The 25,159-nt window shown below is 44.5% G+C and overlaps 1 protein-coding gene across 3 annotated transcripts; it reads left to right on the top strand.

Annotated features, from left to right (window-relative positions):
- Positions 1-3,409: 3,409 nt before the first annotated feature.
- On the top strand, positions 3,410-24,833 carry LOC117671196 (intelectin-like protein). Of its 3 annotated transcripts, none has more exons than XM_060682592.2 (8): positions 3,410-3,479; positions 5,374-5,447; positions 11,990-12,145; positions 17,164-17,411; positions 19,733-19,891; positions 20,385-20,505; positions 23,634-23,737; positions 24,559-24,833. In XM_060682592.2, exons 2-8 carry the CDS (start codon positions 5,387-5,389, stop codon positions 24,709-24,711), a joined length of 1,002 nt encoding a protein of 333 aa, XP_060538575.2. In that variant the 5' UTR covers positions 3,410-3,479; positions 5,374-5,386; the 3' UTR covers positions 24,712-24,833. The 3 variants fall into 3 exon arrangements, with proteins under 3 accessions (XP_060538575.2, XP_060538573.2, XP_060538572.2); XM_060682590.2 differs by having other exon boundaries at positions 3,433-3,545; XM_060682589.2 differs by having other exon boundaries at positions 3,433-3,545; positions 5,352-5,447.
- The last annotated feature ends 326 nt before the right edge of the window (positions 24,834-25,159 follow it).

The following is a 25,159-nucleotide window of genomic DNA, read 5'->3' as shown; positions in this document are numbered from 1 at the left end:
CTCATCATCCTGGTTGCTCTTCTCTGCACTCTTTCTAGAGTTTCAACCTCAGTTTTGGTCACTCTTTTTGGTGACCAAAACTGGATGCAGGACTCTAGGTGTGGTCTTACTAAGGCTTTATAGAGTGGGATTAGGACCTCCCTTGATCTTGATTGAATCCCTCTGTTAATGCAATTTAGGATTGCATTGGCTTTTTTGGCTGCCACCGCACACTGCAGTCATCATTTGCAACTTTTCTTGCCAGCTTTCGGCAAGCAAACTCAATGGGAGGAAGCCAGATTTGCTTAGCGACCGCGTGATTCGCTTAGAAACTGCAGTGATTCGCTTAACAACCATGGCAAACCAGGTTGTAAAATCAGGTGTGACTCCCTGAACCACCAGATTTGCATAACGACAGCAGCAAAAAAAAAAAAAAAAGTCACAAAATCACCTGCAATGACAGAAGTTCCGATCCCAATTGTGGTCATAAGTCAAGGACTACCTGTATGTTTTTAGACCTGGGAATAATGGAGAGATAATGCTGAAATTACTTTCCTGCCGCAGAGTTGAGATCGCTCCAAACGAGCTTTGGATTGCAACAGGTGTAACTTGCCTGTCTGCCATTCTAATCCTGCCTTCAAATCTATCCCAACATAATTGGGAAAGAGGAGAGAAGGCAGAGCCTCCCTATTTTGGCTCCTGGATTTTGGCTCCCCAAGGATACTAATATGTGGGGGGGGAAATGGCAGTGTGATTCCAGGAAAGGCAGCATGGAAAAAACACCAGTGCCAAGACAAACATCCAAGGTTTTATAAAATACACAGCCTGGTTACTTGGCCAATAAAGAATTCTACTTCTATTTCTATTTCTATTTCTATATATTCTATTCTATTCTATTCTATTTCTATTCTATATATTCTATTCTATTCTATTTCTATTCTATATATTCTATTCTATTTCTATATATTCTATTCTATTCTATTTCTATTTCAATTCTATATATTCTATTCTATTCTATATATTCTATTCTATTCTACTCTACTCTACTCTATATCTATCTATATCCATTCTCTATCTATCTATCTCTATCTATCTAATCTCTAACTCTATATCTTTCTCTATCCATCTATCTATCTATCTATCTATCTATCTATCTATCTATCTATCTAATCTATTCTATATCTTTCTATATCCATCCATCCATCCATCTACTTATCTATCTATCTATCTATCTATCTATCTATCTATCTATCTATCTATCTATCTAATCTATATCTCTATATCTTTCTATATCCATCCATCCATCCATCCATCCATCTATTTATCTATCTATCTCATCTATCACTCAATCATCTACCTATCATGTTTTTGCTGCAGAGTTGAAATAGGTAGGATATAGCAATATCCATATATTCCTGCGGATACAAATCCTCATAAGATTCCCCAGCCAATCAGGTCAACAGGTCATTGAATTTTAAAGGAGAACTCAAAGTCTTACAAGATTTTTAGGTGATATTACCAAAACGTCACATGATTGTTTAAAATTACGACCAGGTTTTAGCAATGGCAGCTTATCAACCTTTGCTCTGTGGCAGGATTGAAGGACGAGGGATTCCAGCTGCAAGATCACATTTTGTCAACCCCTGCATGGTGAAAACCTACACACAGGACTCTGTTTTATCACGCAACGTCTACTAACACGATGTTCTTTGCTTGGTTCTTCAGATCTTCCTCGCTGGGTTGTCCAGCAAAGTTCAGCGTTGACCCCCATGGCACAGAAAGTGGAGAATGACAAAATTGCTCTAACCGAAAAACAGATCCAGGACCTCAAGGCTGCCTTGACGACGGGGAGTTTTGACCAGCTGACCAAACGCCTACAGGATGCTTTTTCCTCCCTGGAGAACATCAGCTTAAATGTGGCCGTCATTGGAGAATCGGGAGAAGACAGGGCGACCTTCATCAATACCTTTCGGGACCTCTGTGAGGAAGACGAATACCAAAAATAGAAAAGAATTCCTTTTTCTTTGAATTCATTCATGTGCCTGGAGAAATCCTATTTCAGGAATCAGTTGTTCGTACTTTTGGTGTATAGGGTTTTTTTTTTATCTGAGTCCTATTAATGTTTCTATATTTATGATTTTACGGGATTGCAAGGCGGCCAGAGTCACTTTGGAAAAAAAAAGATGGGTAGCATGTAAATGTAGTAAAGAAAGAAAAGAGACGATGAAAACAAAAAGACTCCTCCCTAGCAATCAACACCCAGATAAGCAGGGATTAACACCAGACAAACAGCCAAACAATAAACAGCAGCCTAATCAAGGAAGTACCAAGAAAAAACAACCCTCCCACCAACAGCAACACAGCAAGTCACTAATATATCAACAGAGAACAAACCTAACTCCCTTCTAGCACTGATGATGTTAGTTACCTAGTTCGGTCAGGAAGATAGACTCAAGATCCAGATGGATCTAGACAGACTTGAACCCTGGGCCCTCTCTAACAAAATGAAATTCAGTGTAGAGAAAAGTAAAGTCCTACACTTAGGTAAGAAAAACCAAAAGTACACATATAGACTGGGGGAAACCAGGCTTCATAGCAGTAACTGAGCCAGCCCTGTGCAGTGGCAGCCAAAAATGCCAATGCAATCCTAAACTGCATTAACAGAGGGATACAACCAAGATCAAGGGAGGTGTTGATACCACTCTATAAAGCCCTAGTAAGGCCACACCTAGAATCCTCCATCCAGTTTTGGTCACCACACTATAAAAAAGATGTTGAGACTCTAGAAAGAGTGCAGAGAAGAGCAAGCAGGATGATGAGGGGACTGGAGGCTCAAACATATGATGAACGGTTGCAGGAATTGGGTCTAGGGAAGAGAAGGACCAGGGGAGACATGAGAGCATCTTCCAATATCTCAGGGGCTGCCCCAGAGAGGAGGAAGGGGGTCAAGCTATTTTCCAAGATACCTGAAGGCCAGACAAGGAAGAATGGATGGAAACTGACCAACGAGAGATTCAACCTGGAAATAAGGAGGAATTTTCTGACAGTGAGAACATGGAACAGAAGTTGCCTTCAGAAGTTGTGGGAGCTTCATCCCTGGAGGCTTTCAAGAAGAGACTCGGCTGCCATCTGTCAGAAGTGGTGTAGGGTCTCCTGCTTAGGCAGGGGGTTGGACTAGATGACCTACAGGGTCCCTTCCAACTCTGTTAATCTGTTATAATCAGGTGATATAACATCTACAAGGAAACCACCAAGCCCAGAGAGAACCAGGATTATCTTATTTGTCGACTTCTGTACTGGCCAGCCCTGTTGCTTGAAACCCTTTCACCTCCTGTGTGCAAACAGCCCCTCTTCATTTCAGGGTTTCCTGCTTTTCACTTCCTTGTCCTGATGGGAGGGTGAATTTCGCAATCCAGCTGCTTAATAAAGTCGAGCGAGCGAGAAGACCAGGCTGATTTGAGCTTCCTGTTTCTTCAGCCGAAGCGATCTTCCCCATCCAGGTAAGACCAACCTGTGCTCAGGGGATTTATCAAAGAAGCATCAAAGAAACGCTCCAGATCCATCAGGTAAGTCCAAAATTTGCTAGAAAGGAGAATGGGGGTCCATTGTTGGGGTGCAGATGGAAAACCCAGGAACAATTATGCATTCTGCAACGCACAATACTTAAAGTGTGCCTTTTTTATTTACGGTAGTAGAAAAATTGAGACATTTGTTCAATGGGGATCGTAGCTGCGTTCTCACAACACGCGGCTCAACCCAAGAGCCAAAGATCAGTTGAAGCCCAGCATTCATATTATTAAGTTTCTTATCAATCAATATAATCAATATTAAGTTTCTTATTTATTACAATATTAACCATCATTAAGAGGTTTTTTTTTTCCTGATCTAACACACAGTGAGGATTGGTTAGTTGCATTGTAAATTCCAGAACTGAGCGGAGTTCATTCCTCAGATTAAGCAAGTGGTAAGAATGCAGGCATAGAATTACAGAGATGGAAAGATCCTTGAGGTCGTCTAGACCAACCCCTCGTGCCTCTGCTTCCCATCCAATGAAGGAGACTCCGTGTCACTGGATCTGCTGTCAAACTGTCTAGGAAGCTCTTGCTTTCAACTGTTTTTACAGATCTTACAGATTAACAGAGTTGGAAGGGACCTTGGAGGTCATCTAGTCCAATCCCTCGCTGCCCAAGCAGGAGACCCTACACCATTTCTGACAGATGGCAGTCCAGGCTCTTCTTTTTAGAGTTCACTAGTATGTCATATAAAATTCACCTCTAATAAAGCACATAGGATAACAGGCTCGGAAGGGACTTCTAGTCCAGCCCTCTGCTCAAGCAGACGACCGTATAACATTCTGGGTTTACTTTAAGACTTCCCAAACCAGTCTTAACTCAGTGCCTTACCTAAATTATGTCCCCCCAAACATCTTTTCATTGCCTTTTAAAATCCTCTGCTGTTGCTTCTTTTTTGTGGCAACAATTTCCAAAGTCTCCATCTAAAACAGCAGTCTTCAAACTTGGCAACTTTAAGACTTGGGGACTTCAACTCCCAGAATTCCCCAGCTAGCATGCACAAGTCTTAAGGATGCCAAGTTTGGAGACTCCCGATCCAACAGATTAACAGAGTCGGAAGGGACCTGGGAGGTCATCTAGTCCAACCTCCTGCCCAAGCAGGAGAACCTACACCATTTCTGACAGATGGCAGTCCAGTCTCTTCTTGAAAGCTTCCAGGGATGAAGCTCCCACAACTTCCGAAGGCAGCTTCTGTTCCATGGGTTGATTGCTTTAACTGTCCGTCTAAAAGAATACGGTTTCCTTTTATAAGCCAACCTCACAGGATTATGATCCAAAAATACCTTGGGAAGTAAATCTACCTTAAAAAGCTGAGTAGCCAAGTACTTTGAGATTTAAATCCTGTTTATTCATTAAAAAAAAAAAATCTGTTCTTCAGGAAAGTAGGTATCAATTGCAATTTTGAACCGCAATTTTTCTGTTTCCGTGTTTCAACTGTGTTTCAAATTGTCTGCCAAATCAAATAAAACTTTCGGTAATTTGCCAGAATTGATTTAATATTTTTCTCAGAACTCCTGTGGCAAAATCATTCACGCCCAATCCCCCATCTAATCTGAAAGATGGATTTCACAGTTTAAAACCATTTAAAACAATTACTCCTGTTTGTTGAAGTCTGGGTCTTGGCACCTGCATCAAAAATGGGAAAACAATGAGACTCTATTGCTGGAAATTGGCAAGAAGGTGGATTAGACACAAAGTGTGCTTCACAACGACAATCAAACAGTGCCAGTAGCATCTTCTTGGGCAATTGCACCTTTGCACAGATTCTTAAAGGGCCCCATCTCTGCTTTTAATTCACAGATTAATTCACATTTTTCTCTAGAGGCTCCTCCACAATGAAGTCATTGGCTCTTCTGTTGCTGGCCTGGGCTGCCTTTGCAAAAGCACAACCTGCAGGTGAGTGAGTAACCGGTGGATTTGTGGGAAAGTGGCTTCTCAAAGAATCCCTGAATCCTGGGGCTGGAAGGGAGCTTGGAGGTCTTCTAGTCTAACCCCCTACCCAAAGCAAGAGACCTTAAAACATCATGGACACATGGCTGTCCAGTCTCTTCTTGAAAACCTTCAGTGATGGAGCACCCACAACTTCTGAAGGGAAGCCTTTCCACTGTCAGGAAATTTCTCCTTAGTTCCAGGTTGCTTCTCTCCTTGGTTAGTTTCCACCAGGGGTGAAATGCTACCGGTTCAGAGCAGTTCGGGGGAACCGGTAGTAAAAAATGTTACCGGTTCAGGCGAACAGGTATTTCCAACAATCAGCTGGGCGACAATCAGCTGTGACGTGCAATTTATATTAGCCAGAATTCTTGGATTTCCTGCTTTCTAGCTAATCTAAATCACGTGGCACAGCGGATTCCCCTCCCACTCGCTGTTCTACTTACCTTTGCAGATTCGGAAGGCTTCAAAATGTTCCCTTTTTAGGGCTGTGCGGCTGCGCCTCAGATCCCTTAGTCCTTCTTTTCACTAAATTAGACAGGGGTTGGCAACCTTAAACACTCAAAGAGCTACTTGGACCCGTTTCCTACAGAAAAAAAAACACACCAGGAGCCACAAAACCTGGGTGGGCGTGGCCAACTCAATGTCACTCATTGTTCTGCCCCAGCTATGGATCCCAAAGAACACAGCACACACAAACTCTGAACAAAACTTAGTTTACTCAAATAATGCCGTTTTAGCAAATGCCGGCTGTTAATAAGCGTTCTTAACAGCCTGCCAGAATTCCACAGATAAGATAGTCAGAGTCTTACTGGAGTTGGCAGAAAGCCCGAAACAAGGTTGCAGAGAAATCCCAACGCGATGATTAGCGAACTAAAGTTGTTTCCTGCAGCTTGTTGCAAGCTGCGTTCTTTCTTAAATAGGCTAAGGGCGTGGCCAATTAGCCCCAAGCCTTACTCTCGAGGAGACCTCCTCCTGAGGAACCACTCCTGCCTTTTGGCAGCCCTGCGTGCTCAAGCATTGAGAAGAGGCTCCTCCTCTTCATCCTCTTCACTTAAAGGAGCCTCTGGAGGTTCTGAAGGCCCTGGCGGAATCCCCGCCTCTGGCACCACATCTTTTGCAGCCTCCTTGCTGTCCAACTCAAGCACCAGCTGTACAGGCTGCTGGCGCGGCACCACACCAGCCTCCTCGTCGTCGGGATCAGCAACAATCCGTGCAGGCCGCTGGCGGGCCACAACACTCACTCCCACCTAGCCACGCCTACCCAGCCACAAAACTATTCTCCATGTCTCTCTCCCCCTCTCTCACCCCCTCTCTGTGTATCACTGTGTGTGTTTCTCTCTATGTCTCTCTCTCTCTCTCTTTTGTGTGTGTGTGTGTGTCTCCCCCTTCCCTTCGGGCGGCCATCTTCCTCCTCCTCCCCCCCTCCTCTTGTAACTCCCCTGGCTGGCTGTGGCTGAGCCGGGAGCGTTCGCACATGCAGGGAGACTCCATCCTGAAGTGGGAGGAAGTGAAGGCTGCCTTATGTGCAAATTTTTATTTTATTTTTTAATTTATTTTTATATGCCGCCCTTCTCCGGACTTAGGGCGGCTTACAGTGCGTTAAGCAATAGCCTTTATACTTTTGTATATTTATACAAAGTCAACTTATTGACCCCACAAACCGGGTCCTCATTTTACCCACCTTAGAAAGGATGGAAGGCTGAGTCGACCTTGAGCCTGGTGAGAATTGAACTCGCAGTAATTGCAGGCAGCTGGATGTTAAATGCTGCCTTAGTAGGAGGCATTAGCCTCCTACGCCACTCAGGCTCAGTATGTGCCAAATGTGGCGCGAAGGTACAGGACAGCTTTGGTCCTGCATTCTCTGGTGACCCTCTTCCCCCTCCTCCTCTCAGGACACCCGGGATGGCTGTGGCTGAGTCAGGAGCTATGCACGGGCGGGGAGACCCTCCTCATGTGAGCACCAAAGCTCAGGAAAGGTGTGCTCGGAGCAGGCAGCGCCTCGATTAAGGAGGGCCTCTCCAAGCATGTGCACTCCCAACTCAGACACAGCAAGCCAGGGGCTTATGAGAGGAGGCGGGGAGGAGAGTGCAGGAGCAAAGTTGCCCTGTACCTGCCTTCAGGCCACATTTGCGCATAAGGCAGCCTTCGCTTCCTGCCGCTTTGGGCTGGAGTCCAAAAAAGAAATAAGAGGGCCGTGGCGAACCAGTGATGGGACAGGGAGCTGTGGCAGAGGGCCCAAAGAGCCGCTTGTGGCTCTGGAACCACGGGTTGCCGACCCCTGAACTAGACATACCCCAATTCCTGCAACCGTTCATCATACATTTTAGCCTCCAGTCCAGAGATGAAATCCAGCAGGTTCTGACAGGTTCTGAAGAACCGGTAGCGGAAATTTTGAGTAGTTTCGGAGAACCAGCAAATACCGCCTCTGGTTGGCCCCAGAGTGGGGTGGGAATGGGGATTTTGCAATACCTTTCCCCCAGAAGTAGGGAGGGAATGGGGATTTTGCAGTATCCTTCCCCCAGGAGTGGGCAGGGAATGGGGATTTTGCAGTATCCTTCCCCCAAGAGTGGGGAGGGAATGGGGATTTTGCAGTATCCTTCCACTGGAATGGGGTGGGAATGGAGATTTTGCAATATCCTTCCCCCAGGAGTGGGCAGGGAATGGGGATTTTGTAGTATCCTTCCCCTGCCACGCCCACCAAGCCACATCCACAGAACCAATAGTAAAAAAAATTTGGATTTCACCACTGCTCCAGTCCCCTAATCATCTTTGTGTTCTTCTCTGCACACTTTCTATAAATTCTTTCATCAATATTAAAATAATAATACATACCGTAATTAAAAGAACTGTTTTCATCAATACTCAGCATTGGCTTATATCGCAGGGCAAATTCAGCACAGAAAGCGGGAATTCCGTAGTGTCCCTGGGCAGGATAAGGAGAAAATGGATCAGAATATTATCTTGATATGCAAAATGCAGAATTCTGAAAAATGCACAAAAGAGGTAGTCCTCAAGTTACAACCACAGTTCTGGGGCCAGAATTTCCCTTGCTAAACAAAGTAAGGGAGTCCCACCCATTTTATGACCTTTTTTGCCACAGCTGTTGAGTGTTGAATCACATGGTCATTAAGTGAGTCTGGCTTTCCTTGTCAGAAGGTCACAAAAACGAATCACGTGACTCTGGGACACTGCAACCGTCATAAATACGAGTCAGTTGCCAAGCATCCGGTTTTTTGATCACGTGACCAAGGGGAAGCTACAACAGTCGTAAGTGTGAAAAACAGTCAGAAGTCCCTTTTTCAGTGGTGTTGTAACTTTTTCAGTGGTGTTGTAACTTTTTCAGTGGTGTTGTAAATGAGTGGTTGTAGGTCGAGGACTACCTGTAGCAACGTCTTGAATGGCGGTTGAGTACAGATTGAGCTGAGGGACGGGATTTGCCTACAAAGGGGCCAAGGACGTTTTGGTGGCATCGACAGAAGGTTTGGCAAGAAGTACAAATAATTGAAGAGATGCCACAGCCAGGGCGTGTCATTTAACGGGCTGAAAATTAATTTTTGCAATTTTTTTTTTTCAGCCAGGGTTTCTAAAAATATGTGTTTTTACACCAGGAATTCAAATCTGCTGTTATTTTTGCAATTGCACAACGCTTAGCCTGGTGTGGTAAATCCACGACTGATCACATGCCCCACAAATGCTGTTAGCTTTACCTTCTCAAAATTACACCTCGCGCTAACACAAATGAAAGTGTTTTTCTGCATGAATCTTATCTAGCTCAGCAAGAAAATAATCCATGCAATCCTAAACTAGCCTCAGAAAGCAATGATCTGAGTTACAAAAATGTTCAAGCCAGTTTCACCCAGTCTTGTTCGTTCTTCAACGTCAGACGCTGACTTGATTCTTGGCCTCTTGATATCACCCTCACGTTTCTCCTGTGTCCACACTCTGCTGGCTGCCTCTTTGACCCGCTTCCCACTCCCTCTATGGACTGGGCATGACTGGGCTACTCTGGTTCTCCTTGCACTGGTTCCTCAAGGAACATCTTTATTTTCGCTGTAGTCAGTTTGCAGGTCAAAGGTGGCCCACATACACCTTCAGACCAGGCAATCCGCTCCAGCACAGTGGATGGTCTGGCTGGACCTCTACCCACTGCATGGCACCACCTTCACAGCTGGTAGTTGGAGTGGAGTGGAGTGGAATGGAATAGAAGAATAGAATAGATAATAGAGTAGAGTAGAGTAGAGTAGAGTAGAGTAGAGTAGAGTAGAGTAGAATAGAATAGAATAGAATAGAATAGAATAGAATAGAATAGAATAGAATAGAATAGAATGTATATAAACATAATGAAGGGAATGGAATGGAGTGGAGTGGAGTGGAGTGGAGTGGAGTGGAGTGGAGTGGAGTAGAGTAGAATAGAGTAGAGTAGAATAGAATAGAATAGAATAGAATAGAATAGAATAGAATAGAATAGAATAGAATAGAATAGAATAGAATAGAAGCTGGAAGGGACCTTGGAGGTCTTCTAGTCCAGCCCCCTGCTCAAGCAGGAGATCCGACCGATACCATTTCAGACGAGTGACTCTCCAGTCTCCTCTTAAAAACCTCCAGGGATGACCAGTATTAATTAACCTTTGCAGAACCTCCTCCAAAGGCCTTCAAGCTTTTCTCACTGCCTTTCTTCTCCTTCTTCCTGAAATGCACCCGATTACCTGCCATCCCTTGAGCAGGTTTCCCTGTTTCTGAGCCTTTCTCTGGAGGGAAATGATTAAAAAATATATATCTTCCACCAGGCTCACTGCAGACAGAACAAGGTTCTCCTTTGATGGTTCTGGGGAACTGCTGGCCTGAAAAGTTATGATATTTACCAAGCAACTTACCAAGCACATCTAAATTATATGAAAGTAATCAAAATATCTTTACAATCCCCAACGCATGTCCCGATATTAGAGCCTAATCTTTGGAAATCGAAAGCTGAAAAACGTGAGACGCCCTCATGCCCTACCAGGAAACATCTCCCTGGGTAAAACAGCTGGCACAAAATATTTTCAGGAAAAGGACAAACGGAGACAGAAGGATTAGGAGAAATGCGACAGAAAAAAACCCAAATTTATTTATCTATCTACGGCTGCCAAATGGGACTTTGGGTGGTACACAAGGAGACAGCTGAAAGTTAAAAAAATAAAATCTTAAAAACCATTCAGCCGTTAAAAGATAAATATAAAGAAAACCACAGGATAGTACCCTTAAATGCAGCTAGGACTATCTGTATTTAATTCTAAAAATTAATAGTTTGGTTCTCCCCAAATGTTCAAAGCATGCCTTGACTTACAACAGTTTTTTAGTGACTGTTCGAAGTGATGTTACGACCGTTTTTCACACTTACGACCTTTATAGCATCCCCATGGTCACATGATCAAAATTCAGAGGCTTTGCAACTGGCATGTACTTATGACAGTTGCAAGTGTCCCGGGGTCATCTGACAAGTGGGGGAGCCAGATTCATTTAACAACCATGTTACTAGCTTAACGTCTGCCATGATTCACTTAGCAACTTAGCAAGAAAAGCCGTAAAATGGGTCAAAACCAGGGGTGAAATGCTCCCAGTTCAGATCGGATTGCCCGATCCGGTAGCGATGGAGGCGGGTGGTTCGGAGAACCGGTAGCAAAAATCCCTGCCCCCCCCCATGCTCAGCTGAGTCACATGATCAGCAGAGGCTGTTTTTTTTACTTTTAAAAGCATTTTTCCTACAACCTCTTCGGCCGAAAAAATGCTTTTAAAAGTTAAAAAAAAAAGCCTCTGATGATTGAGCGGCTCAGCTGGGATCGTCAGAGGCATTTAAAAGAAAAAAAGTCTCTGCCGATCAGGCAACTCAGCTGGGATCGTCGGAGCCTTTTAAAAGCATTTTTTCTACAACCTCTTTGGCCGAAAAAATGCTTTTAAAAGTAAAAAAAAAAAAAATGGCCACGCCCACCCAGTCACATTACCCCCACCACCACCAAGCCACGCCCACAGAATTGGTAGTAACAAATTTTACATTTCATCACTGGTCAAAACTCACCACCACCGTCTCACTTAGCAACAGAAATGTTGGGCTCCGTGCTGGTCGTAAGTCGAGGACTACTAATGGAAACTAACCAAGGAGAGAAGCAGCCTGGAATTAAGGAGAAACTTCCTAACAGTGAGGACAATTAACCAGTGGAACAGCTTGCCACCAGAAGACATGGATGCTCCATCATTGGAGTTTTTTAAGAGGAGACTGGACAGTCACTCGGCTGAAATAGTATAGGGTCTCCTGCTTGAGCCAGGGGTTGGACTAGAAGACCTCCAAGGACCCTTCCAGCTCATTCCTTCTATTCTACTACCTGCAGTTTTATCTTTTTAATATTATCAGCCGCCCAGACTCAGGCCCAGTAAACAGAAATAGAAGTCATGCCCAGGGCCCAATGGGTACAAAACATCCTTCTGGCTTTTTCGTTGAGTTTACGCTTTGTTGCATGTTGTCTCGACAGCCGGCGGCAGTTGCGTCACCACAGCCAAGGAAGACCTGCTGGACCTGCTGATGAAATGGGAAACGGGGTCTTCCTGCCATCCCTCCCAGCCAGGCCATCCCCAGAAGCTGTACGGGAGTTGCAAGGAAATCAAGGCTGCCCTGCCAGAGTCTTCAGGTGAGCAAAGAGGCCGCTTCATCCCCATCAAATCTCTCCGTTTCTGGGTAATTTCAGTCCATCATAAACTCCTTTGCGATAAATGGGTCTCCCTCCCTCCCTCCGGTTTCCACCCCAGTGCAACAGAGTTTGCAAGAGAGCGGCAAAAAAGTCAAAATGTTGTCCACAAATAGAGGATTGGAGGCCAACCTTGACTTGATGGGCATTGGGAGGCATGGAAAAGAGAGGAGGGGGCTTCGACTTCATGGTCGTGGTTGCCGTTTTGACTTTATGACACACACACAAACACACAATGGACATCCCTGCCGTAGTCAATCTGTATTGACCAGGGTAGTATTAGTACCGCTTTATCCTTTGAGCCGAGGTGGTGCAGTGGTTAGAGTGCTGTACTGCAGCTACTTCAGTTGACTGCTAGTTCAGCAGATCAGCGGATCAAATCTCACCGGCTCAAGATTGACTCAGGCTTCCATCCTTCCGAGGTGGGTCAAATGAGGACCCAGATTGTTGGGGGGGAATATGCTATTTAGTATACTGTCGATTGTTGTAAGCTGCCCAGAGTCCTCAGAGAGTGGGCGGCATAGAAATATGATTAATAAATAAATAAAGCCTTAATAAGACCACGCCTAGAATCCTGCATTCAGTTTTGGTCACCACACTATAAAAAAGAGGTTGAGACTCTAGAAAGAGTGCAGAGAAGAGCAACCAGGATGATGAGGGGACTGGAGGCTAAAACATACAATGAACGGTTGCAGGAACTGGGCCTGGCTAGTCTAGTGAAGAGAAGGACCAGGGGAGACAGGAGAGCAGTCTTCCAGTATTTGAAGGGCTGCCACAGAGAGGAGGGGGTGAAGCTGTTTTCCAAAGCCCGCTAAAAGTCAGACAAGGAAGAATGGTTGGAAAATAATCAAAGAGGGAAGCAGCCTGGAATTAAGGAGAAACTTCCTAACAGTGAGAACAATTAATCAGTGGAACAGCTTGCCACCAGAAGCTATGGGTGCTTCATCACTGGAGGCTTTTAAGAAGTGACTGGACAGTTACTTGTCTGACATAGTATAGGTTCTCCTGCTTGAGCAAGGGTTGGACTAGAAGACCTCCAAGGTCCCTTCCAACCTGGTTATTCTGTTCTGTTATTCTGGGGAGCTTCCGGTTGAACTTCCGGTGTCTTCGGTGCGAGATCTGCGACCTCTGTGGATCTGTTCCGAGCTCTCCCTGTCAGGGGCTTCCCTAGAAGCCATAGCCACCTTGGAGGGGTGGTGAAGCAAAGGGGGACTGCCTTGCAGGTCAAGGGGAGCCACATCTCCCCTCCCTGACTCAAAAAAACCCCTCATTCGAAGACTAAAAGCAGTGGCAGTCAAAATGGCTGCCATGAAGCCGGGGAACAGCCAGAACCATAAGTTTGTGCAGGAGTAAAGAAATGCTGAATGGTCGTCTGGATAAGAAAAGTGAAGCTGAAGTTGGACCCCACAAAAAATTTAAGGGGAATACCTTTTAGAACTATTTGCTACAGCGGCATGCAACTATTGTGTGAAAAAAAGCATATTGGAAATTTAAAGAAGTAAGTATCTGTTTAAAAAGAAAATTAAGTGGATAATGGAATCCCCCAAATAAAAGGCATGATATTAAGAAGGCATATTAAGATGCTGGAACTATAAACCTACCTTTTCTTGAAACAACCGAGCTATAAGATAAACTAAGCAAGAGAAATAAACTGGGTGTGTCAAAATAAAAGTAAAATAGGAGCAGGAGTCACAACAAAAGCAGAGGAAGCAAAGTGAAGTAAAGACGCCATCTGCTGATGATAGTAAATTTTTGTGACTCGAGAGCAAATATTGAAATGGAGGGAAATAACTGTTGAACGACGTATATTTTCTTTCTAACCACTGGAGACTACTGCAACGCTCTCTACATGGGGCTCCCCTTGAAGAGCACCCGGAGGCTCCAGCTGGTCCAGAATGCAGCAGCGCGGGTAGTGATGGGAGCAGCATGGCGCTCCCATGTAACACCGCTCCTGCGCGAGCTGCACTGGCTCCCAGTGGTCTTCCGGGTGCGCTTCAAGGTGCTGGTTATCACCTTTAAAGCGCTCCATGGCATCAGGCCTAGCTATCTTCGAGACCGCCTGCTGCTACCAACGACCTCCCATCGTCCCGTGCGCTCCCACAGAGAGGGCCTCCTCAGGGTGCCATCAGCCAATCAATGCCGGCTGGTGACCCCCAGGGGGAGGGCCTTCTCTGTGGGGGCACCTACCCTCTGGAATCAGTTACCCCCAGAGATAAGGAGAATCCAAGACCTTAGCGCCTTCCGCCGTGCCCTTAAAACCCACTTTTTCCAGCAAGCCGGGCTGGCTTAAGAAGAAATCTTAAATGTTTTAATTGGTTTGTATTTTTAATTTTGTGCCAAATTTATATATATTTTAATTGTTTTTAATATTTGTATTTCATGTTTTTTAATTCTGGCTGTATACCGCCCTGAGTCCTCAGGGAGAAGGGCGGTATATAAATTTAAAATAAAATAAATAAAAGAAAAGAAAAATTAAAAGAAAAAGAATTGGTGTCTGGACCCCTAAATACTATTGAATATACAAAAATGACTTGAGGAGTGGATGATCCCTGAAGTAACTAACTGATTTGATTAGACATTGATGAGACATTTAAACTTGATTAGGAGGTCTGGTTTCTGAATGGATGATTGAGGAGACTTAAACAAAATGGAGTTAATAACTCAAAATAACAAAGACATTAAGGACCTTATCCTGGAACTGCACAAAGACATGGTGAAAATATTGGACCGTATAGATAGAAGACTGGAAAATTGTATACAAGAGATGAAGAGTAAGGATCAGGACAAGAAGGAAAAAATGGAATTATCAACTGGAATAGAAGGAGAATTAGAACTGAGAAACCAGCAAACAGAAGATAGCAAGGAGGAGACACGATTAAAATGAATAAGAATTGAGGAATTAAAACAGGGGGAAAACACTTTAAAAGATTTAAAAAAAGAAATGGGAGGGACAAGAAGAGGCTTGGGGGGAAATGATAGGATTTAGAATAGAAAGCTCTCAAATTAAACAGTGGGGAAAGACAGGGCAAGGAGGAAAAATTAAATTATGGATTCAGAATATAAAGCTCGAAGTAGATGGAATGAAAGACTTAAGAGGAAAAGAGGGGAAACAAGTTTTAAAAAGGTAGGATTAAAGGAAGGGATGTGGGTAAGAGATAATGGTTAAGGGGAGAAAAAGAGTTAAAGATATGTCAGGATTATATGGTAATAATTGTATTAATATTAGAATGATATGGTTGAATTATAGTATTATTAAAAGTGGATAAAATATGACTCATGTAGGTAAAGTGAAAGTAGATATATCTATGTGTATTAAATAAATTTTAAAATATATAGAAAGGAAGAGTTAGAGAATGGGAATATGAATGATAAAACAGAGTATCATGTCTGAATATAATAATATGGAAGGGGGGGAAAGAAAAACATTAATGAAAGTTTAGAATAGAAGGGTGTAAAGCAATGTATCACAAAGTTAAATAAGTTAGGGAAAGAAATATGAAAAATAGACACAAAGAATGAAAATAGTAGTAAGCGTGAAATGTGAGGATGTAAGAAATTGATATTTAGATGGTATGCTGTTTGATTAATGAAGTGATGTTAGTATAAAAAGAATATATATATATGTGACTAGAATGATGATGTGTATAAAATTATTAACATGAAGATTAATTTTGTGATGATAGTATAATTATGATTATTATTATTAGCAATATATGTGTAAGTGATTAAGTCTGTTTCTTTGATTTTTGAATGCAATTTAAAGAAGCTGTATGATTATAGTTGAAAGAGATATTAATTGGAAAATACACCATATTCTATAGGTATTGGGAATATTATATGCAACAACGAAAAGAGAGAGGGAAATAGAGGGGAGTGGAAAGGAGTAGGAGAGGAGGGGAGAAAGAGTAAGGGTAGAGAGGGAAAAGGAGAGAGGGGAGGAGAAGAGTAGAAAGGGAAGGAGAAGAAGAGAGAGGGGAAATAGAGAGGGGACAGGAGAAGGAGAGAAGGAGAAAGGGAAGGAGAGGAAAGGAGAGGAGAAGGAAGAAGGGAAGGAGAGAGAAGGAGAGGGGAGGAGAGAAGAGAGGGAGGAGAAAGAAGAGGAAAGGAGAGGGATGTTGTAAAAATGGGTGAAATATGGTGTACAGGAGAAAAGAAAACAGACGGACAATTTCGTGGTTTTTTTTTCTTGAGAGTTATACTATTTGAAACTATGCTAAAACACATCAGTTTAGATATTATTGAATACTAGCTAATATTTATATGAAAATTAAAATTTTGTGTAAAAGGTAGGAGTAAATAATATGAAATAAGGAAAATGGAATGTAATCATTAGGAATATGTTTATATGTATTGAGATGTATAATACTCAAACATCGTGCCATTCACACAATGATATGTATAAATTATTTAAAAAAGAAGAAAGAAGGAAGAGGAGGAGGACAAATGGAGGAAGAAGAAAGGAGGAGGAAAGGAGAGAAGGAAAGGAGGGGGAAGAGGAAGAAAGAAGGAGGAAAGAAGAAGGAGGAAGAGGGAAGGAGAGGAGGAGGCGGAAGAGGAAGAAAGAAGGAGGAGGAAAAACGAAGGAGAGAAGGAGAGGAGGAGGAAGAGGAGAAGGAAGAAATGAGGAAGAGGACAAATGAAGAAGGGGAGGGCAAGGAGGAGAAGGAAGGAGAGGAAGAGGAGGAAGGGAGGAGGAAGGAAGAAGAAGAAGAGGAGGAGGAGGGGCGAGGAAGAAGACTGTGGGGTCCTTGGTGCTCTCTGAGCTTCTTTTCAGCCCCCAGATGTTTCATTATCCAACCAGGTAACATCCTCAGTGCTAGAAGGGAAGGGGGGTTGCGGAGAGGAGGAGGAAGAGGAGGAGGAAGAGGAGGAGGAAGAGGAGGAGGAGGGCGGCATTTTGAAATATCAACCATTGATCACAAATGTACAGTATATATATATATATATCTGCTGTGTGGCAGATGGACTGTATATCCTGAGGAGTGAAGATGGTGAGATCTACCAGACCTTCTGCGACATGTCCACCAACGGAGGCGGCTGGACGCTGGTGGCCAGTGTCCATGAGAACAACATCTTTGGGAAATGCACCGTTGGCGATCGCTGGTCCAGCCAGCAAGGCAACAATCCCAACTACCCCTACGGAGATGGAAACTGGGCCAACAACAACACCTTTGGATCCGCCATAGCAGCCACGAGCGATGACTACAAGGTAGGCGGAACTCATTTTATTTCATTTTTCATTTTATTAAATTTGTATACCGCCCTACTCCCGAAGGATTCAGGGCGGTGAACAGGCACAAAATAAAACACATAAATACAAAAGTTAAAACATGATTAAAACCCAATTAAATGATTTTTGCCCGAGACAATTTAAAACTCCCAATAATTTAAAACGAATTAAAATTTCAGTTTAAAAATTTAAAAGACGGGGAGAAAATTAGGCCAGGCCGGCCTGCTGGAATAGGAGTGTCTTCAAAGCACGGTGGAAAGTGCGCAGATCCGGGATCCTCCGTATCTCCGGGGGGAGCTCGTTCCAGATAGTAGGTGCCCCCACAGAGAAGGCCCTCCCCCTAGGGGCCGCCAGTCGACATTGTTTGGCTGACGGCACCTGGAGGAGCCCCTCTCTGTGAGAGCGTACCGGCCGGTGGGAGGCTGTTTGTGGTAGTAGGCGGTCCCGTAAGTAGCCAGGTCTTAAGCCATGGAGCGCTCTAAAGGTGGTAACCAGAACCTTGAAGCGCACCCGGAAGACCACCGGGAGCCAGTGCAGCTCGCGCAGGAGAGGTGTCACACTGGAGCGCCATGTTGCTCCCATAGCCACCCGCGCGGCCACACTCTGCGCCAATTGGAGCCTCCGGGTGCTCCTCAAGGGGAGCCCCATGTAGAGAGAGTTACAATAGTCCAGGCGGGAGTAACGAGGGCATGAGTGACTGTGTGTAGGGAGTCCCGATCCAGAAAGGGACGCAACTGGCGACTCAGGTGAACCTGATGAAAAATCCTCCCAGTCTCGGCCGTCAAATGCTCTTCTAAAGACAGCCGTAAGTCCAGGAGGACGCCCAAGTTGCAAGCCCTCTCCGTGGGGGCCAGCGATTCGCCCCCAATAGTCAGCGATGGCGTCAACTGACTATATCGGGACGTCGGAAACCACAGCCACTCGGTCTTGGATGGGTTGAGCCTGAGCCTGTTCCTCCCCATCCAGATCCGCACGGCCTCCAGACACCGAGACATCACTTCAAGGGCATCGTTGGGGTGGTCCGGGGTGGAGATGTACAGCTGGGTGTCATCAGCGTACTGGTGGTACTTCACCCCGAAACCACGGATGATCTCGCCCAGCGGCTTTACATAAATGTTGAACAAAAGGGGCGAGAGGACTGACCCTTGTGGCACCCCACATATGAGGGGCCTAGGGGTCAACCTCTGTCCCCCTGTCAACACAGACTGCGACCGGCCAGAGAGAAAGGAGGAGAACCACAGTAGTACAGTGCCCCCCACCCCTAACCCTTCTAACCGGTGCAGCATGATACCATGGTCGATGGTATCAAAAGCCGCTGAGAGGTCTAACAGGACCAGGACAGAGGAGCACCCCCTGTCCCGAGCCCTCCAGAGATCATCAACCAACGCGACCAATGCCGTTTCCGGCATTTCAAGGGAGAGGAAAGCAAAGCAAACTTTTTTAGCCACAGGCCAAACTCAGTCTCAAAGAGATGGTAGCAATAGGCAGCGTTGGGAATAGTGTCTAATACTTGGTGCAAAAAACAGCAGATGTTGTCCATCCAGTGTCATTGATGTAGACCTCAACATCTGTGGTCCCCTTGAACCTAAATGTGGTAAGTCTGAAGATGACTGGAGAGGCCAGTTTGGGCATAGAATGTCCTGACTCGTGTTCAATTGGACACACGTGGCTGTAGACTTATGCAACAACAATTAAGTTGTATTTCTGGGGTGTGCCTTACTTCATAAACTTAACACAGTTGGAAGGGACCTTGGAAGTCTTCTAGTCTTCTAGTCCAACCCCTTGCTCAAGCAGGAGACCCTAGACCATTCCAGACAAGTGGATGTCCAGTCACTTCTAAAAACCTCCAGTGATGGAGCTCCCACAACTTCTGGAAGGAAGCTGTTACACCAATTAATTGTTCTCCCTGGCAAGAAATTTCTCCTTAGTTTTAGGTTGTTTCTCTCCTGGACCAGTTTCCATCTGTTGCTTCTTGTCCTGCCTTCGGGTGCGTTGGAGCACCAGAAGGCAGGACAAGCTTGACCCTCTTTTATTAATGCTTCAAGAGATGTTTCTAGTCAATGGGGGAAGGGAAGAGGTCACCCTTATGGAGTGTTGCTAAAGTCAACCCTCTCACCTGTAATCTTTACATCCATGAAGAAAAGCAGATGAAGGGGACAGGTGACAGTCCTTCTCCAGGTGTTGTGTCATATCAATGTGTCTTTCTACAGAGTCTCAGCCTTCAGAGTTCCTCAAAGGGTCTTAGAAAGGGACTCTTGAAGCTCCCTCCAGTGTCATCAACCGTCTCTCCTCTTTTCCAGAACCCAGGCTACTACGCTCTTAGAGCCCAAGATATCGCCATATGGCATGTTCCCAACAACACCCCGATGAAGAAATGGCAGGATGTTTCCTTCTTGAGATACCACACCGAGACACGCTTCTTGTCTGACCTAGGGGGTAACCTTCTCCGGCTCTATGAGGTGAGTCCAACTGACCTGACTTTTCTGCCTGTTGACTCACCAAATATGACTGCGTCCATCTCTTGGACCTGATCTGGCTGATCCTAAAATGCTAAATATGCATTGGTTGATTGATTGATTGATTGATTGATTGATTGATTGATTGATTGATTGAATTCGTAGCAACTTTAGGCTTTGGTGGTTGGTTGAGAGACCATCAGAATCCCAGAACTGTGTCTTAGAAGTAGGAAGGGGAAGAAGACATCTCAAAAGAGGATCAAAGCCAACTATCTCCATCTTGACACTCAGAAAACGTCTAGTTGGACCTTCACTTGGTCATCGGGGTCCAAGAAGTCACCATGAATTAAATTCAGTTTTGATGACTGCACCTTGGTTCATCTCAGAGTCCTACAGTCGGGTTGAAAAGGACACCATAAAACATCTTCATCTTCTGCCTGCTTTGCTGATGGAGCGGTCATGCATGAAAATAATCCAACTGTGATTTGTTTTCCAGAAATATCCGGTGAAATATGGCGCTGGTAGCTGTCCAAATGATAACGGCCCGGCTATCCCTATTGTTTATGATGTTGGTGATGCCCAGAAGACTTCAGAATTGTACTCTCCCAATGGACGGGGTAAGCATCCTCGCCTCGGTTAGAGGGCTGCCCCACAATATGGGGGGTTGGACCACCTGTGACTCCTAGGCTAGGACATCCTCTTTTGAAGCTAAGATCCAGGAGGAAGGTAAAGGAAGGAGCTCCTTTCCAAAATTGGTGGCCCAGTTCCAATCTCTTCTTTAAAACTTCCAGTGTTGGAGCATTCACAACTTCTGGAGGCAAGCTGTTCCACTTATTAATTGTTCTAACTGTCAGGAAATTTCTCCTTAATTCTAAGTTGCTTCTCTCCTTGATTAGTTTCCATCCATTCCTTCTTCTCCTGTCCTCAGGTGCTTTGGAGAATAGCTTGACCCCCTCTTCTTTGTGGCAGCCCTTCAGATACCCTAACCCTAACCCTAACCCTAACCCTAACACTGCTATCATGTCTTCCCTAGTCCTTCTTTTCATTAAACTAGACATACCCAGTTCCTGCAACCCTTCTTCATATGTTATATCCAGTTCCCTAATCATCTTGGTTGCTCTTCTCTGCACTCTTTCTAGAGTCTCCACATCTTTTTTACATCGTGGTGACCAAAACTGAATGCAATATTCCAAGTGTGGCCTTACCAAGGCCTTGTAAAGTGGTATTAAGACTTCAAGGGATCTTCATTCTATCCGTCTGATGCAGCCTAGAACTGTGTTGGCTTTTTTGGCAGCTGCTGCACACGGCTGGCTCCTATCTAAATGGTTGTCCACTAGGACTCCAAGACCCCTCTCACAGTCACCACTATTGAGAAAGGGACCACATCTACGGTACCTGTGCATTTGGTTTTTCTTCCCTAAAAGTAGAATCTTGCTTTTTTCACCATTGAATTTCATTTTTACAACCACGGTGGTGCAGCGGTTAGAGTGCAGTACTGCAGGCTACATCTGCTGACTGCTGGCTGCCTGCAATTTGGCAGTTCAAATCTCACCAGGCTCAAGGTTGACTCAGCCTTCCGTCCTTCCGAGGTGGATAAAATGAGGACCCAGATTGTTGGGGGCAATATGCTGACTCTGTAAACTGCTTAGAGATGACTGTAATGCACTGTGAAGCGGTATATAAGTCTAAGTGCTACTGCTATTGCTATTTTGTTAGATAGCGCCCAATGTTCAAGTCTGTCAAAATCCTTCCGTATCTTGAGCCTATCTTCCGGAATGTTGGCTATTCCTGCCAGCTTGGTGTCATCTGCAAATTTGATGAGCTCCCCATCTATCCCCTCATCCAAATCATTGATGAAGATGTTGAAGATACCTCCCTCCGTATAGATGCAGTTCCATTGAGGACTACACGTTGAGTGCGATTGGTCAGACAGTTACGAATCCATCTGGTGGTGGGTCTAACCCACATTTTTCTATTTTATCTAGTAATGGAATAGAATAGAATAGAATAGAATAGAATAGAATAGAATAGAATAGAATAGAATAGAATAGAATAGAATAGAATAGAATAGAATAGAATAGAATATTTATTTATTTATTTATTTATTTTATTTCTATACCGCCTTTCTCCTGTAGGACTCAAGGCGGTGTACAGTTAAGAAAAATATAGACATACAAACATCATAAAATTGCTAATTAAAATTATTACTTAGTTTGGTCAATTAAATAAAACCCAGAATTAGATAACATTTAAAAAAATCATTCACATGTTCATATGTTTAGCCCCGCCTGTTGGAACATCAACAGAATAGAATAGAATAGAATAGAATAGAATAGAATAGAGTAGAGTAGAGTAGAGTAGAGTAGAGTAGAGTAGAGTAGAGTAGAGTAGAGTAGAGTAGAGTAGAGTAGAGTAGAATAGCAGTCGCCAACTGGTGGTCTGTGTACCCCTGGTGGTCCACAAGAAAATTTTAGTGGTCCGCAGAAAAATTATTTGCATTTTTATATTGCACTACATCAGAGGTCCTCAAACTATGGCCCCTCAGCCGGATACATGCAATGAACGGTTGTGTTGCTGCAGAGAGTCTCCCCCTTCGGGGTCTTCTTGTGTGGGTCGGAGGGAGGCAGAAATTCTGACTTGGGGTCTGCTTCGGCCTCCTGGTGCGGGGCTTTGGGCGAAGGCTGGACGGAAGAGCCGCTGGTGGTGAAGAGCCAGAGGGCTTCGTTCCAGTGGGACTGCATCATGGCCTGGAACTGGCTGACCATCTCAACCTGCTGAGCCTCCAGGCGCCGGTACCTGGCCTTGCACTCCCGCAGGTCTCCCCTCTGCTTGGAAAGTTTATGCTTCTAGTCCTCAGTGAGGTGCTTCTGCTGAGTCCCCTTCTCGGTCAGATCCAATCTGAACTGAGCTGTTTTGCCAATTCTTTCTCCTGGTGGCTGCTTAGCTCCAACAATTGCTTCCTGTTGGGGCACTAAGGAGCCTTGGCATGCAGGCGAGGAGGGGCTGGGAGGGGAGGGGCAATTAAAGGCCAGTGAGGTGCCCCTCAACGTGAGTGACATTGTGTTGACCATGCCCACCCAGTCACATGACCACCTAGCCATGCCCACCCAGCCAGTCATTAGGCAGATCTTATTAGTGGTCCGCAGGATTTAAAATTGTGAATTTAGTGGTCCCTGGGGTCCGAAAGGTTGGTGACCTCTGGAATAGAGGTTATGGTCTACTTTATCTAATGCTTTACTGAAGTCCAAGTAAATTATATCGACAGCATTCCTCTGGTCCACTAGTTTTGTCACTTTGTCAAAGAATGCAATAAGATTAGTTGGTTTAGAAAGCAGATTGAGAAGGTTAGGCTAATGATGTATCTTATCTTGGGGGGACATTTCATACCCCTTCAAAAGTCCAGCTGTTAGGAAACAGCAATAGAAAGAGGATGGCACAGGGTTTTGCGAACTTGACCACTTCAAGAAGGGGGGACTTCAGTCCCTGAATTCCCCAGCCAGCATTGTTTAAGAGGGGTGGACTTTAACTCCCAGAATTCCCCAGCCAGTTTGCTTCAAGATAGGTGAACTTCAGTTCCCAGAATTTCCCAGCCTTTATGTTTAAAGATGGGTGGACTTCAGCTCACCAACAGGCTGTGGGGAATGCTAGGAGTTGAAGTCCCAGATTGTCAACTGTCATCAACCAAGATTGTGAAAATAATTACGATCCTCCCAACCACATTTAATATCTCTCTTCTGTTTCTCAGCTGAATTTGTCTCTGGCTTCGTCCAATTCCGGGCGTTTAATAATGAAAAGGCAGCGTTGGCTCTCTGCTCTGGCATTAAACTCACCAGGTGCAACTCAGAACATGTGAGTATATCCCAGCCTTCCCGAAAAACACATCCTGCTTGAGTATCCAAATAGAAGTCCAGGATCATTTCATTTCTGAAAATCTTACTGTTTCTTGAATACGTGGCATGGTAATGGCGAAGTAAAACTCACTCTGCAATTCCAAGGCATCAGAACATAATATTTAACAATGATTTTCCCAGCCAACCCCCCCAGACTTCCACTTAGCTCACGTAAACAAGTTTTCTTTTTCTTTCTTATGGGAACCATCTGCCTTCTTCTTCACACCTGCTAAAATGTCCTTGAAAAGCTCTCAGACTCCCCTCACCAGCATCACTCTCTAACTAACCCATTCGTAATCAACACCTCCCTCACACCTACCTTACTCTAAAGGCAAGATGAAACAAAAAGGCACATAGCTGCCACGTTTTTCACTCTTGACACACTGCTTGACACACATGTAAACCAGGGACTTACATACATCCTTTTGAGCTGTGCTTTTCATTCCTAGAATTCCGAATTCCTAGAATGCTGGATTTGTGTGTGTGTGTGTGAGAGAGAGAGAGAGAGAGAGAGATAGTTTTGTACCCTGTCATCCATGCACACAGCATACTGTGGCATTTCAGAACATAGAACATAGAATCCTCGGGTTAGAAGGGACCTCGGAGGTCCTCTAGTCCAACCCACTGCTCGAGCAGGAGAATCTATACCGTTTCAGACAAATGGCTGTCCAGTCTCATCCGGAAAACCTTCAGTTTTTGGAGGCTTCTGGAGGCACTGATTAATTGTTGTCACTGTCAGGAAATAGACAAGATGCTTAACTCCCTGTCTTCCTCCCTTAGCACTGCATTGGAGGAGGGGGCTTTTTCGCGGAAGGAAACCCCCGTCAATGTGGTGATTTTGCCGCCTTTGACTGGGACGGCTACGGGACTCACCGTGGATGGAGCACTTCACAAACCATTGTGGATGCGGCCGTGCTGATCTTCTACCGCTGAGTCAGCAGCCGAATCAGAATCCGGAGATGGAGGCGCCTGTCCCGGAGCAGAAAAAATAACGATTAAAACACACAATCTGACAACGCTTTGCAACAAAAATAAAAGCAGAACATTAAAATTTGGCCTCTGTTTTGTCTTTCTTTTTTCAAAGTAATCCTTGCCATTAAAGTTTACAAATGCAAAGATAAGGAAACAATAAAAAGCAAGAAAAACATAAAAAGAAGAAAAATTGCAAAATTTAGAAATCAAGGGAACGGAGATAAGAGAGAAAAGATATAAACTACAAGCATTTGCAGACAATGTGGTATTTATTGTAGAAGAACCACTAGAGACAATTCCGAAATTGTTAATAGCAATTAGCAGTGTGCGGTGGCAGCCAAAAAAGCCAATGCAATCCTAAATTGCATTAACAGAGGGATACAATCAAGATCAAGGGAGATACTAATAC

Source organism: Pantherophis guttatus, chromosome 18, assembly GCF_059756535.1.
Source record: "Pantherophis guttatus breed Tessera chromosome 18, ASM5975653v1, whole genome shotgun sequence".
In the NCBI taxonomy this organism is placed as follows: Eukaryota; Metazoa; Chordata; class Lepidosauria; order Squamata; family Colubridae; genus Pantherophis; species Pantherophis guttatus.
This window is presented reverse-complemented; position numbering and strand designations above follow the sequence as displayed.